The sequence below is a fragment of the Sminthopsis crassicaudata genome, chromosome 1 (genome assembly GCF_048593235.1).
Source record: "Sminthopsis crassicaudata isolate SCR6 chromosome 1, ASM4859323v1, whole genome shotgun sequence".
Classification (NCBI taxonomy): Eukaryota; Metazoa; Chordata; class Mammalia; order Dasyuromorphia; family Dasyuridae; genus Sminthopsis; species Sminthopsis crassicaudata.
In genome coordinates, this window is record NC_133617.1 from 69,081,275 (window position 1) to 69,095,224 (window position 13,950).

Here is a 13,950-nt window from a genome sequence, read left to right on the forward strand (position 1 = left end):
CTCTGTTGTTGTGTGTTTTTTTATTTTACTAAATCCAGACCTCTTCTCATTGTCAATATGCCTCCTTGATGATGATGATGATGATGATGATGATGATGATGATGATGATGATGAAAATGAAGATTTTAATTATAATGTGTGAGTGGGAGGATGGACAGAATATTTTGCATTTCAAAATTGCTTTATAAAGACCAGTTAAATGGAGCCTTTCAACAATCCTAGGAATAGGTACTACAGGGATTTTTATAGTCATTTAGAGATGAAGAAACAGAACAGAGAAGTAAAAGAGTTGTCTATAGTCACACAACTAGTAATTATTCATAAAAGGTTTGAAACACATACCATCTTGTTTATTATTATTATTATTATTATTATTATTATTATTATTATTATTATAGCTTTTTATTGACAAAACATATACATGGATGATTTTTCAACATTAATCCTTGCAAAAACTTCTATTCCAACTTTCCCTTCCTTTCTTCCACCCCCTCTCCTAGATGGCAGGCAGTCCTATACATGCTAAACATGTTAAAGTATATGTTAAATACAATATACCATCTTGATTTGAAGCCCAGGATGTCATCTATTATGCCAAAAGTATGATAAAATATAATTAGAGTAGAAATACAATCCAACCCTTGGGTTCAAAAGTACAATTATACAAGAACAGAAAGGAAGAGAGCATGGCTAGAAAAAAATTTATAGGAAAAAAATCCCTGGAGGTTTTATCTTTTGTCAAGCTTGTAGGAATTAGTGATATAATATGGCAGATAAAATAAATATAATCTTAGATTTCATTAAGAGGTGCACAATCAGTGCTGACTATGTGTCAGACATAATCTAGGACAGTTCAATGGTACAGTGGATACAGCACCAGTCCTGGAGTCAGGAACACTTGAATTCAAATGTGGCCTCAGATACTCACTCACTATGTAACCCTCGAAAAGTCACTTAACCCTGTTAGTCTCAGCCTCATCTATAAAATGAATTGGAGAAGAAAATGACATCTCTCTCAAAAAATAGGATTATATCAGAGAAATGCAAATTAAGACAACTCTGAGGTACCACTATATATCTCTCAGGTTGGCTAAGATGACAGGAAAAGATAATGATAAATATTGGAAGGAATGTGAGAATATTGGCATCCAATACATTGTTGGTGGAGTTGTGAACTGATCCAACTATTCTGGAGAGCAATTTGGAACTATATCCAAAAGTACATACCCTTTGATCCAGCAATGTTTCTCCTGAGTCTGTGTCCCAAAGAGATCATAAAGGAGGGAAAGGGACCTACATGGGCAAAAATGTTTGTAGTAGCTCTTTTTGTAGTGGCAAGTAGGAACTGACTGCTCATCAGTTGGAGAATAGCTGAATAAGTTATGGTATATCAATGTTATAGAATATTATTGTTCTATAAGAAACAATCAGCAGGATGATTTCAGAAAGACCTGAAGAGACTTACATGAACTGATTCTAAGTGAAGTGAATAGGATTAAGAGAACATTGTATACAGCCACAAAAGATTATATGATGATCAATTGTGATGGATGTGATTCTTTTCAATAATGAGGTGATTCAGGCCAATTCCAAGAAAGTTGTAATGGAAAGAGACATCTGCCTCCAGAAAGAGGACTGTGGGGACCGAATGAGGATGACAATATAGTATTTTCACCTTTTGTTATTATTTGATTATTTTTTTTCTTTCTCATTTTCCCCTTTTTTGATGTGATTTTTCTTGGGTAGCATGATAAATGTGAAAATATATATGCAGAAGAATTGCACATGTTTAATATATATTGAATTACTTGCTATCTGGGAGAGAGAATGAGAAAAAGGGAGGGAGAAAACTTTGGAAAACAAGGTTTTGCAAGGGTGAATGTTGAACATTATATTTGCATATATTTTGAAAATAAAAAGCTAGTATTTTAAAAAAAGAAATAGGATCATAAAAAGTTGGACATGACTGACACAAAAAATTAATTAAATAAAAGTGCCAGATACTATACTGATTTAAATATACAAAGAAATGCAAAAGAAAGAAAGAAAGAAAGAAAGAAAGAAAGAAAGAAAGAAAGAAAGAAAGAAAGAAAGAAAGAAAGAAAGAAAGAAAGAAAGAAAGAAAGAAAAGTAAATTTAAAATTTAAAAAAAAAACAATCATTTCCTCCCTTCTATCCAGGGAGACACAATATAAATAACCAGGTACATATAAAACACAGAGTACATGCAGACATTCTGTTAGGACAAGTGTTAGCAACTGGGAAGATTGTGAAAATCCTCCTGTGAAAGCTGGAATTTTGGATGAGTCTTGAAAAATACAGTGAATATAGGAGTGAAGGGATAAAGCTTTCTAGTCATGGGAGAATTCATGGGAAGGTATGGAGATGGAAGATGGAGAGCTGTTTCTACAAGTAGGCCCCTGTTACTGGATCATAGAGTGCATGGAGTGGTGTATGGTATGAGAAAACTTTAAATATAGGAAGGAGGCAAGTATTGAAAAAATTTAAATGCCAAACAGAGGATTTTATACTTGATTCTGGAGGATATAGGAAGTCCTTGGAGTTTTTTCAGGAGGTGTGGCAGGGTGGTATATGTGACATGGTCAAACCTACAATTTAGAAAAATTACTTTGGAAGCTAAGTGGAGGATGGATTTGATGTTGGGAAGAACCACATTCAGACAGACAAGTTTTAAACGTTGTTTCCAGTGGTTTAGTCAAGAAGTTCCAAACTAGGCTGTATGAATGAAGAGAAGTGGAAACAAAGAAGAATATCACAGACTACGGTCTCAAGGAACTTGCAATAAAATAGAAAACATAATTAGAATAATGTCTGTGATAGGGTTTTTTCCCCCTCAAAAGACTTAAAATTGTGAATGGACAAATTTGAAGGAGAGATTCCTTTGAATTGGGACAAGAGGAAGGGAATGAGGGAGGATTCCATTAGAATGTAAGCTCTTTTGGGACAGAAGGACTGTTTTGGTTTTTTTCCTTGTATCCTCAGTGTTTGGTACACTGTGTCCACTGAATGGAAGAGAATCCTAATGTGCAGGGATGAGGAGACATTAGGCACAAGGCAGTAGGAGACAGCATGGATACAGAGAGCAGAGGATGACAGGGTAGAAAGAGAACAAGACTTCCTAAATATGACTCATGACAGAATACTTTTCCTACTCTACAAAATATTTACTCTTATAAATGTTAAATCAAAATTATTTATAGTCTTAGAGCACTGACAAGTGATTTTCCCTGGATCACACAGCTAACATGTATCATGGGCAGAACTAGAATCCTGTATTTCTGGCTCCAAGGCCAGCTCTTTGTCCCCTGCCATATCCTTGCCTCTCTAAAAGTATCCAAAAAAACCATTTAAAATCCAAAGAAAAGAAAGCCCAAAGAGCTTATTCTTGAGGTACTAGGCAGGTGCAATGGATAGAGTATCAGATCCAGAGTCAGAAGAAACTGAATTCAAATCCAACCTCAGATATTGTGTGACCTAGGAAATCACTAAACTTTTGCCTGACTCAGTTTAATAACCTTTAAAATGGGGATGATAACAGCATCTATCTCCCAGGTTGTTGTGAGGATCAAGTGAGATAATATTTGTGAAGTGTTTTATAAACCTTAACATGGTAAATAAATGCTAGCTATATTTGTACTTATTATCCATAGGCAGATTGTAAGTAGCTGGTAAAGAAATGTATGTTATCAACGAGAGGCTGGGGGTGGGGATTGAGAGGAGCAATGGGACTATCCTTGGCTCTGGAGTCAGAGGAGGGAGAATCAAGTCCCACTTTTGATACTTACTGACTGTGTGAATCTGTACTTGGCACTTCTGCACTATACTAGAAAAGAAAGAGGTCAGAATGGTCCCTCCAGCTCTAAGCATGTAATGCTTAATCCTATATTTTGGATGAAATTACCATTGTTAAGTTTTCACTGGACCTTCCCTCTCTGGATAATAATATTTTTATTCTCTCTGTCTCTGTCTGTGTCTCTCTCTATCTCTCTCTTTCTCTCTGTTTCTCTCTATATGTTTCTCTGTCTCGCTCTATCTGTCTCTCTTTGAGTTTCTCTCTGACTATCCCCATTTCTCTCTTTCTCTCTCTTTCTGTGTTTCTGTCTATGTCTCTCTGTGTCTGCCTCTCTCTCTCTCTCTCTCTCTCTCTCTCTCTCTCTCTCTCTCTCTCTCTCTCTCTCTCTCTCTCTCTCTCTCTCTCTCCCCTTCCTTTGTCTTCTAAGTGCAGCAGGCACCTGGTCCCATCCCACTACTGATTTATTGGCAGGAAGTTTTCTCTGGTTCCATTTCAAATCTGTGCCAGGTTTTCCCCTCCCTAGGCACCCTGGCAGCCCTTCCCACCAGGAACTCACCATGCTGGTGTTGAACCACACTCAGACTTTGATACTTAGATACATACAGACATTCCATTGACTTTAACCATCCTATAGCTCAGAACTCCAAAGCTCAAGGGATCCACCTCTGCCTCCCATTCAAGTAGCAGGTATTACAGGGGATCCTATCCTTTTACTTGTCCACATTTTCATCTCTTTAATATTTCTAGATTTTAAGCTTCTAATGGGGCATTTCAAATCCTTCCCATCTCCTCAAAACCTTCATGGCCATGACTCCCTGCCTCCTTGGGTATTAGCAGAAGACCTGGCCCCTCTCATCTCTCTAGAATAAGCCCTGGAGACTTCTTCTTAATCACTGGCTTTTTCCTGGCTGCCTATAAACACCCAGATCTCCCCCCTTTTTAGAAATCCCTTCCTTGATTCCTCAAGTTACCATCCCATAGCTGTTCTTCCTTTAATTGTTAGAGTCCTAAAAAGGCTTGACTCTGTCCCTGAACCCATCCCTTTCTGTTACATTATTACTCTTTTTTCTTTTTTTATTTCTTTTGTTTAACTTCAATCTCTTCCTTTTTCTTTTCTTTTTTTTTTTTCAATCAAAAAACGTGTCTTTTCTCTTCCTCCCACTCCCTTGGAAAAGAAAAAGGAAATGCCTATTAGAATGCTGTAATCAGATAAAACAAATTCCCACATTGGCCATGTATAAAAATTCATGCTTCATTTCTTTTTTGTTTCTTTTCTTTTCTCATCTTGCAGATGTTGATGAATGTGGAGGGCTCATACCAGTCATGTGTGGTCCAAATGCAAAATGTGTTAACACTCCGGGAAGTTTCTACTGTACCTGTACTGATGGATATATGCTTCCTTCTGGGAAGAAGATTTTCCAAAATCCCAGTCTGAATGATTGTACAGGTATTCTTTGCATTCTTTGACTAGCTTGGGAATCAATAGAGAGCTCTTTCTGCTGAGACTGAAAGCAGAGAAGTCCCTTCTTGCACGAGAGTGCCCTTTACCTGCTCATAGGGGCCATCTCTGACCTTCTCCTTCCTCTCCCTCGCTCAGGCTCCTCTGTTCAGTGTCCTTAGCTCATCCCTACATGGGCCACCTCTAAGGACCTCTGTCCTTTTCCCTGTTTTGTCCATCCCAGCTCATGCCCCCTCAGGAAACCCCTTCCAAGTGCTTTGCTCAGATTCTGGCTAGGGCCACGAGGGGTTGTTGCCCAAAAGAACGACTGAGGCTACAGAGCTCTGACCTGCTTGGCAATGCTGCCTCCTTTGACCCAATTGAGGAGACAGAGGGAGGAGGAATATTTGATGGAGACTAGACAGTGACTTCTCTACCCAGGCCCTGCCAACTGTGCTCTTAGAGGGAGGTGCCTGAGGTACTGAGAGTCTGGAGATGCTGGAGACTCCTTGAGCTAGTGTGGATCTGAGAGGAAACTGGAACCCAGATCTTCTTCACTGAGCCCAGCTCTCTCTGCCTTCTGCCATATTCCCTCTCCTGTCCAGTAGCCTTTATCTTCCCCCTGTCCCTACAACATGGGTCATCTCATTTATTTTCTTGTGTCCTTTCTCTCCCCACCCCCATCTGCTCCATCCTGGCTAGAATTCTCACTTGGATCAGTCTACCAGAGGCCAACAGAGTGGCTCAGATCTGATGATGCAGCAGCATAGGAAGGTGGATTCTTGTAGGTCCTGGTTTCTGAGGGAGAAGGAGCCCATGGAGGGCCCGGTCCTTCCTGCTCCCTGCTTTGTCCTCCCTGAGCCTTGCACTAAGCCAGAAGCTGGTTCCACTGAAAGAGTGACCTTCACTCTCTGCTAGTTCTGGAGGATCTGAGAGTGCTAGTTTGTTTGGATAATTAGATCCTTTCTGATGCAAAGGGGATAGTCTCAACCAGTGGGGCAGAGATTGAAGGTAACAACCTACAGGATGGGGCTCCCCTCCTCCCCAGATGGATGAGCCCCTCTAAGACTAGAGAGCCATGCTTCAGCCCAACTGGAGAGCAGAGCATCTGGGTCACTCTGGGAATCCTCTGCCAACATGTAACAAATGGCATCTTTGTCACATTTATTATACACCAGCAATTCAATAAATATTTGCAAGAAAATGCAAATAGAAGGGAGAGAGACAGAGACATGCAGAGACATACAGAAACAGAAACAGATACATACAGAGACAGAGACAGAGACAGACAGACACAGCCACAGACACAGAAAGGCGGAGACAGAGAGAGCGACCATCTCCTGCCTTCAAGAAACTTCTATTTTAAACATGTGAAAAAATAAGCCCCAAATTCAATGATCCTTAACTAGCTTTATGACCTTAGGCCACTTGACCTCTCTGTGCCTCAGTTTCTACAAATGGCTATTGGGCCTGGTGACCTCTAGATTCCCTACCAACTCCTTTTCTCTGGTCATTTTAGGTGTGTTTCATTCTCCATGGCTCCATTTGGGGTTTTCTTGGCAGAGATACTGGAGAAGTTTGCCATTTTCTTCACCAGCCAATTTGGCAGATGAGGAAACTGAGACAAACAAGGTTAAGAGACATGCCCAGGGTCACACAGCCAGGAAGTGTCTGAGGCCACATTTGAACTCTGGAAGATGAGTCTCCCTGACTCCAGCCCCAGCCCTGAGTCCCCAGCCCCCCTAGGAACCTGGTATATAAGGAGCATGTGCTTCCTGGGTCAATTTGACCCAAATTAGGGAACAAAAGGAAATTAGTGTCACAGAGATAACTGCTTCAGGAGACCAAGGACTAGATAATATGGAGACTGATGGGAGAGGTCTGGAGGCTCCAAGAGCTTGGGATGTTTCTGTCCAGGCCAGTTCCATGATCCTCAGGAGCTAGATCGTGACAAGAGGTGCCAGAGTGTCAGAAGGCCCACCCAGGTCTCTGTGGTGTCCACACTAAGGGTGTTCCTCATCCCCTTTCCCTTCCTCTTACAGATGTGGATGAATGTCAGCGCAATAGCTCTCTCTGTGCCCCCCATGGGGTCTGCCTAAATACTCCTGGAAGCTACATGTGCACATGCAAGCCAGGATTTGCCAAACGTAATGGGGACTCAATGGAATGCATAGGTAAATCCCTAGGGAAGGCAGCCCAGAAACTCCCAGGGGATGAACTGAAGGCCTCAATTAGTGTATGAGAAGCCTCCTGGGGGAGCCAGCCAAGGATCAGGGCCAAGGCAAGAAGTACGTTGAATGGGGAAGGGGTGACGCTTCTCCCAGAAGTCAGAGCCAGGGAACCAGGGCAGAGCCCCCCATGGGGGATTTGGGCTGCTGTCCCAAGCCGACAGCAGGGAGCCAGCCAGAAAACACTAAACCAGGAGCCTCTGATCTGGGAGAGCACACTTGGGCCCAAGCACTGCAGGGAACAGAATGAGGGCAACACAGCTGAACACCCTGAGTGTGTGGACACTGAGGCAGCAGCAGTGGTCTTGGGGACAGGACTCCTGGGTCTGAGCCTCAGGGTGCTCATCTAGAGAACCCCCATCCCACTGCACAGGCAGGGAAGGGAGAAGGAAGAGAACTGGCATTTATATGGGTGTGATGCCCAGTGCTTCATAGATATAAGCTCACAACATCCCTCATCAACTAGACTTCCCAGGAGCAATGGGCCTGGACTCACTAAGACTCCTCTTCTTGAGTTCAAATCCACCCACAGACATTTACTAGCCCCATGACACTGGGCAAGTCACTTAACTGTGTTTGCCTCAGTTTCCTCATCTGTAAAATGAGGTGGAAAAGGAAATGGTAAATCACTCTGGTATCTTTGCCCTCCCCAAAAAAAAACCCCAAATGGAGTCACAGAAAATACAACATGACTGAGACAACTGAACTGAGCCAAAGGCAGGGATGAGATGGAGAACCAGGGTGCCCCAACCCTGTCTCCTAGCAGAACGATTTTCCTGCTCTCCATATCTTTTATTTCTAAATCCTTTCAATTAAAAAAAATCAACATCCTGCTTCTTTCTTCTCCTTCCAGTCCCAGGTACTGGGCTTCACCCTCTCCCCCATCCTGAGTTACCCATGAGGCTGAGGAGGGTGCAGGAGGACATTTAGAATGGATGTGTTTGCCTAGACATTATGGTGCTGGTCTGAGTCAGGAAGTCCTCAGTTCAAATCCAGACTCAGACACCTCCTAGCTAAGTGACCTTGGAAAAGTCACTTGATCCCAGTTTCTTCAACTGGAAACTGAGAATAATAATAGATCTCCCTCTGAGAGGATTGTGAGGATCCACTCAGATATTTGTGAAGTGCTTAACAGTGCCAGGCTCATAGTAGGTGCAGTGGAAATGTTAGTTCTGAATGAAGACTCTCATCTTCTCCCAGAGATGAGGGGGAGCTCAGGTCTGGCGTAGCTCAGTTCTCTGCCAGTGTAGAAAGTAGATAAGTGTGTGTGTGTGAGAGTGTGTGTGTGTGTGTGTGTGTGAGTGTGTGTGTGTGTGTGTGAGAGAGTGTGTGTGTGTGAGAGTGTGTGTGTGAATTTATGTGTGAGAATGTGTCACAGATGCCTGGAGGGCATTTGACAGAAGGGAAGCTGGGCCCCACAATACATTGCCTGCTTTTCCTTGCTATGTATATTTGTGAAAAACTAGGATGTGGTGGAGGGAGAGGGGAGGGCACTCTGGGAAGTTGCAGTCATGTTATTTTGGGTTTTCTTCTTATTATAGCTTTTTATTTAGAAGATATTTGCATGGGTAATTTTACAACATTGACAATTGCCAAACTTTTTGTTCCAATTTGTCCCCTCCTCCCCCCCCCAGATGGTAGGTTGACCAATACATGTTCAATATATTAAAGTATAAATTAAATACAATATACGTATACATGTCCAAACAGTTTTGCTGCACAAAAAGAATCGGACTTTGAAACAGTGTACAATTAGCCTGTGAAGGAAATAAAAAATGCTGTCGGACAAAAATAGAGGAATTGGGAATTCTATGTAGTGGTTCATAGTCATTTTCCAGAGCTCTTTCTCTGGGTGTAGCTGGTTCAGTTCATTACTGCTCATTGTTGGAGAGGGCCATATCCATCAGAATTGATCATCATTCAGTATTGTTGTTGAAGTATACAATGATCTCCTGGTTCTGCTCATTTCCCTCAGCATCAGTTCATGTAAGTCTCTTCAAGCCTCTCTGAATTCATCCTGCTGGTCATTTCTTACAGAACAATAATATTCCATAACCTTCATATACCACAATTTATTCAGCCATTCTCCAATTGATGGGCATCTACTCCATTTCCAGTTTCTGGCCACCACAAAGAGGGCTGCCACAAACATTCTTGTGCATACAGGTCCCTTCCGTTTTGGGTTTTAAAGATCATCAAAAAAAATTAAAAACAGACACTGAATCCCTGAGTGTTTCTGACTGGGCCAGGTAAGGCTAGGATGGAGTGAGTAGCCGTTGGAGGACGTCCCCTGGTGACTGAGAGCCTGTGTGGCTGTGCTGCCAGCCCTGATTCTGTGGCCAGGGGATTGGAGTTCAAACCCCACCTTGATGCTTGAGTCTTTTCCCCACATTGGACAACCTGACCTTTAGGTTTCTTTCCAGCTCTAGGACCTTCTAATAAAAAGGAGCAGGGAGAAGATGGGGGAGAGAAGGAGGCTGTTAGGGTCAATCTCCCCAAAGAAGGAAATCAGTGTCACTGGGATCGTTGTCTGAGGAGGCCCTGACCAGGAGGGATAAGGAGAATGAAGGGAGAGACCAGGGCTCCAAGGCTCCGTCTGTTTCTGTCTAGTCCAGTCAGACGGGGCAAGCGGTGCTTGAGGGTGTAGAAGTCCCAGGTCCCTGCTGTGCCCAAACCCAGGTCGCTAACCACCCCCTCTCCCTTCCTTTTGGAGATAAAAATGAATGTCAGGACAAATCTCTCTGTGAACCAAACGGAATCTGTGAGAATACTGTCGGAAGCTATGTGTGCAAATGCAAACCGGGCTTTGCCAAAAGCCGTGAGAACCCTGCTGAGTGTGTAGGTATATATGCCCCTAGGGACCAGGAGTGCCCACGACCTGTGAGGGGAGATGAACTGAGGACTCGGGGAGTCTATGAGAAGCCCCTGGGGGAGCCAGCCAAGGATCCAGGCCTTGGCTGGGGAAGGGATGATGCTTCCCCAGAAGTCAGAGCCAGGAACCAGGGCAGGTCTAGCCAAGCAGGAACCTCAGCCACTGTCCTGAGCCCAGGGCAGGGTTAGAGCCAGGAACCTCTGAGCCAGAACAAGTTTGGAGCCACGGATTCTATGGAGCAGAACATGGGCAGCACTAGCTAGATGCCCTGAAACCGTGAGACCCTGTGAGCACTGAGGCGGCCATGTGCCAGATTGCTGGGAAGGACAGTTACTTCAGAATAGGAGTCCTGGCTCTGAGGCACTGGCAGTGCCCACTCTGGGAGCATGGACAGGTCTCTGCCCCTCAGAGCTCATCTACAGAACCCACAGCCGGCCGAAGGTGTGGCAAAGAAAAGCTCTGTGAACCTTAAGGTGCCACAGAAACAGGGCCATTGTTATCCTTCCTGGCTGATTTCCCTTTGCCACAGAGAGTCCACAAATTGGCCTTTTTCCTTAGTTCTTCTCTAACTTTGACTGGACATTTGGACAACCTTCTTGACTTCCCTCACCTTCCCATATCCCCAGACCATCCTTATCATGCTTTTCCCTGAGGACATTGTGCCTCCTGTTTATGGAGCTCCCCATTAGTTATTAGATATAGGGGATTATACCACCATGGGCTTCTTTAGTATCCCCTGTGAGGACCTTAATTATGTTCTGATTCTCACAGATGTTAACACCAATTGATTTAACATCAATACTAGTATTGAAAATATAGACCTTTATTCACCAGAAGAAATTAGGAGTCATTAGAAAAGATCGGGAAGCTCTTGAAATCCAGCTCAAAATTGCCCTTCCAGTTCTCTCACCTCCAGTGCATCGTGCCTCCTAGACCCATGCTCTTCTTTTGTTCCTCTCTTTCTGGGAAAGAGATGGCTCCTTTCCTTGCCAAGACCAACCCCTTTACTTGTACCCTTTGTCTTATCCTTTCTCATCTCTTCAGGCAGGGAGACCATTATCTGGCCCTCTGCCTCCAAAGCATCAGCTTCTTCTTAATCACTGGCTTTTTCCTGGATGCCTATAAACACCCAGATCTCCCTTATCCTTAGAAATCCCTCCCTTGACTCCTGGTTACCATTCCATATCATTTCTTCTTTTAACTATCAGAGTCCTAAAAAGAGTTGTCTGTACTTAGATGCAGCAGGAATATACCAGATACAATTCAGAGATAAGGCTTGAATCTGTTCCTGAACCCACCCACTTCTATTACATAATAATCTTTGTTCTTTTTTATTTCTTTTAATGTCAGACTCTTCTTTTTTCTTTTCTTTTTTCAAGCAAAAAGCATGCCTTTTCTCTTCCTTCCAGCCCCTTGGAAAAGAAAAAAGAAAATGCCTGTATCAAATAGAATTCTGCAGTCAGATGAAACAAATTCCCACATTGGCCATGAATAAAAATGCATGCTTCATTTTTTCTTTTATTTTCTCATGTTGCAGATGTTGATGAATGTGGAGGACACAGACTAGTCACATGTGGCCCAAATGCAAAGTGTGTTAATACCCTGGGAAGTTTCTACTGTATTTGTATTGATGGATACATACTTCCTTCTGGGAAGAAGGAGTTCCAAAATCTCACTTTGAACAATTGTGCAGGCAGGTATTCTTTGTATTCTTTGACTAGCTTGGGAATCAATAAAGAACTCTTTCTGCTGAGGCTGAAAGCAGAGAAATCCTTTCTTGCATGAAAGTGCCCTCTACCTGTTCTTAGGAGCCTCCCCTTCCCCTTGCTGACTCTGGCTCTCTCTGTTCAGTGTCCTTAGCTCCTCTCTACATGGGCCACCCCTAAATTCTGTCCTTTTCCCTATTCTGTTCATCCCAGCTCAGGCCCCCTCAGGAAACCCCTTCCAAGTGCTTTGCTCAGACCCTGGCTCAGGGCTGGGAAATTCAATTCCCCTTCTAAGTTGTTGCCCAAAAGAAGGACTGAGGCCATAGGGCTCTGACCTGCCTGGCAATGCTGCCTCCTTTGACCCAATATTGAAGAGACAGAGGGAGGAGGAATATTTGGAGGGGGCTAGACAATGACTTCTCTACCTAGGCCCTGCCTTAAAGGGAAGTCCCTGAGGCACTGAGAGCCTGGGGACCCTGGAGACTCCTGGAGCTAGTGTGGATCTGAGAGGAAACTGGAACCCAGATCTTCTTCACTCTGAGCTCAACCCTCTCTGTCCTCTACCACATTCCCTCTCCTATCCCATAGCCTTTATCTTCCCCCTGTCTATGACATGGGCCATCTTGCTTCTTTTTTGTGTCCTTACTGCTCCATCTGGGTAGGGCTCCCTCTTGACTCAAGCTCCCAGAGTCTGATGGAAGGAAGGATTCTCCAAATTAATAGCTTGATTTCCATGGCCCTTATGATTTACAAAGCTCTCCTTTATTTCTGAATTTACTTCCCATTTACACTGTATGGATCTTCTTTGTACACAATTGTTTGCATGATGTAATGCCCCCATTAGCCTGTGAGCATGTGTTCCAATGCAGAGATTAAATATTTGTCTTTCTCTGTAGCCCCAGTGTGTCTAGCACAGTGTCTGGCTCATAGAAAATGCCTGATAAATGCTTGTGGATGGACTAAGTGAGAGAGATACTATAGATATTTGTGATCCTATGATGAAGAGAGTGAGGGTCCAGGAGGTACAGAAACCTGCCTCTGTTTACCACTTCCTTCCTGAGTGCCAGGTCCTCTCTCAGCCCCAACCCCCCAAGTCAGCCAGCTTCTCCCTCTCTCTGGTTGCCATCTGCCATATTTCTCTTTCCCACCCATATAAATATTTAAGGAAGGGAAATGAAGTGTATCCATTTCTTGGAAGAAATGTCCTGCAATTTGTGTCTGGAAAGTGCTTTCCTTCTGACAATGGCCTTTGGGGTAGAAACCAAAGAAATCAGAAATACAAGCTTGGGCAAAAGCAGAGGTCTTAGCCACTATCTAATCCAATTCCTTTCCTTGGATGGATTAGGAAACGGATGGTCTTCTAACTAGCTATCTTTGAACCACATCTTGATATGCCATCACAGGGACATAGAAGCTTATATAACTGAAATGATCAACAAAGAACAACAATAAAAAGATGGCAGATGTACTGGAGGCAGCTTTTAAAGTCAACTTTAAATGAGTTGTTTCAATGAGTAAATGTCCTTGATCCTCACACTAAATCAGAACCAAGTTTTCCTGAAAGGTCTAAACCAACCTCTAAACACCAGTCAGTGATCTGCCCTTTGTTCAATGACCTTGAGTGAAGTGGAACTCATCACTCCCTGATATTGCCCATTCTCCTTTGGCAGCCTCTATAATTAAGGGATCAAAATTTTAAGCTAGGAGGAATTTTGGAGGTTGTATCAATTTTGGAGGTTATAAGGCCTGCTTATTTTAAAGATAATAAAGCTAGTCCCCAATAGATTAAGAGACTTGTCCAGGCTGACACAAGTACCAGGGACAGAATTCAAACCAAGATTTCCAGCAGCTCAATGGCATAGTGGATAAAGTGCTGGACCTGCCAAGTCACT

The 13,950-nt window shown here is 43.2% G+C and overlaps 1 protein-coding gene across 1 annotated transcript in view; it reads left to right on the forward strand.

Annotated features, from left to right (window-relative positions):
* Positions 1-13,950, forward strand: part of LOC141566086 (adhesion G protein-coupled receptor E3-like) — a 68,166-nt gene that overhangs the window by 18,269 nt on the left and 35,947 nt on the right. Inside the window, exon 3 of the mRNA XM_074310140.1 lies at positions 5,106-5,261. Coding sequence (XP_074166241.1) covers positions 5,106-5,261 — 156 coding nt within the window. The remainder of the gene's footprint in view (positions 1-5,105; positions 5,262-13,950) is intronic.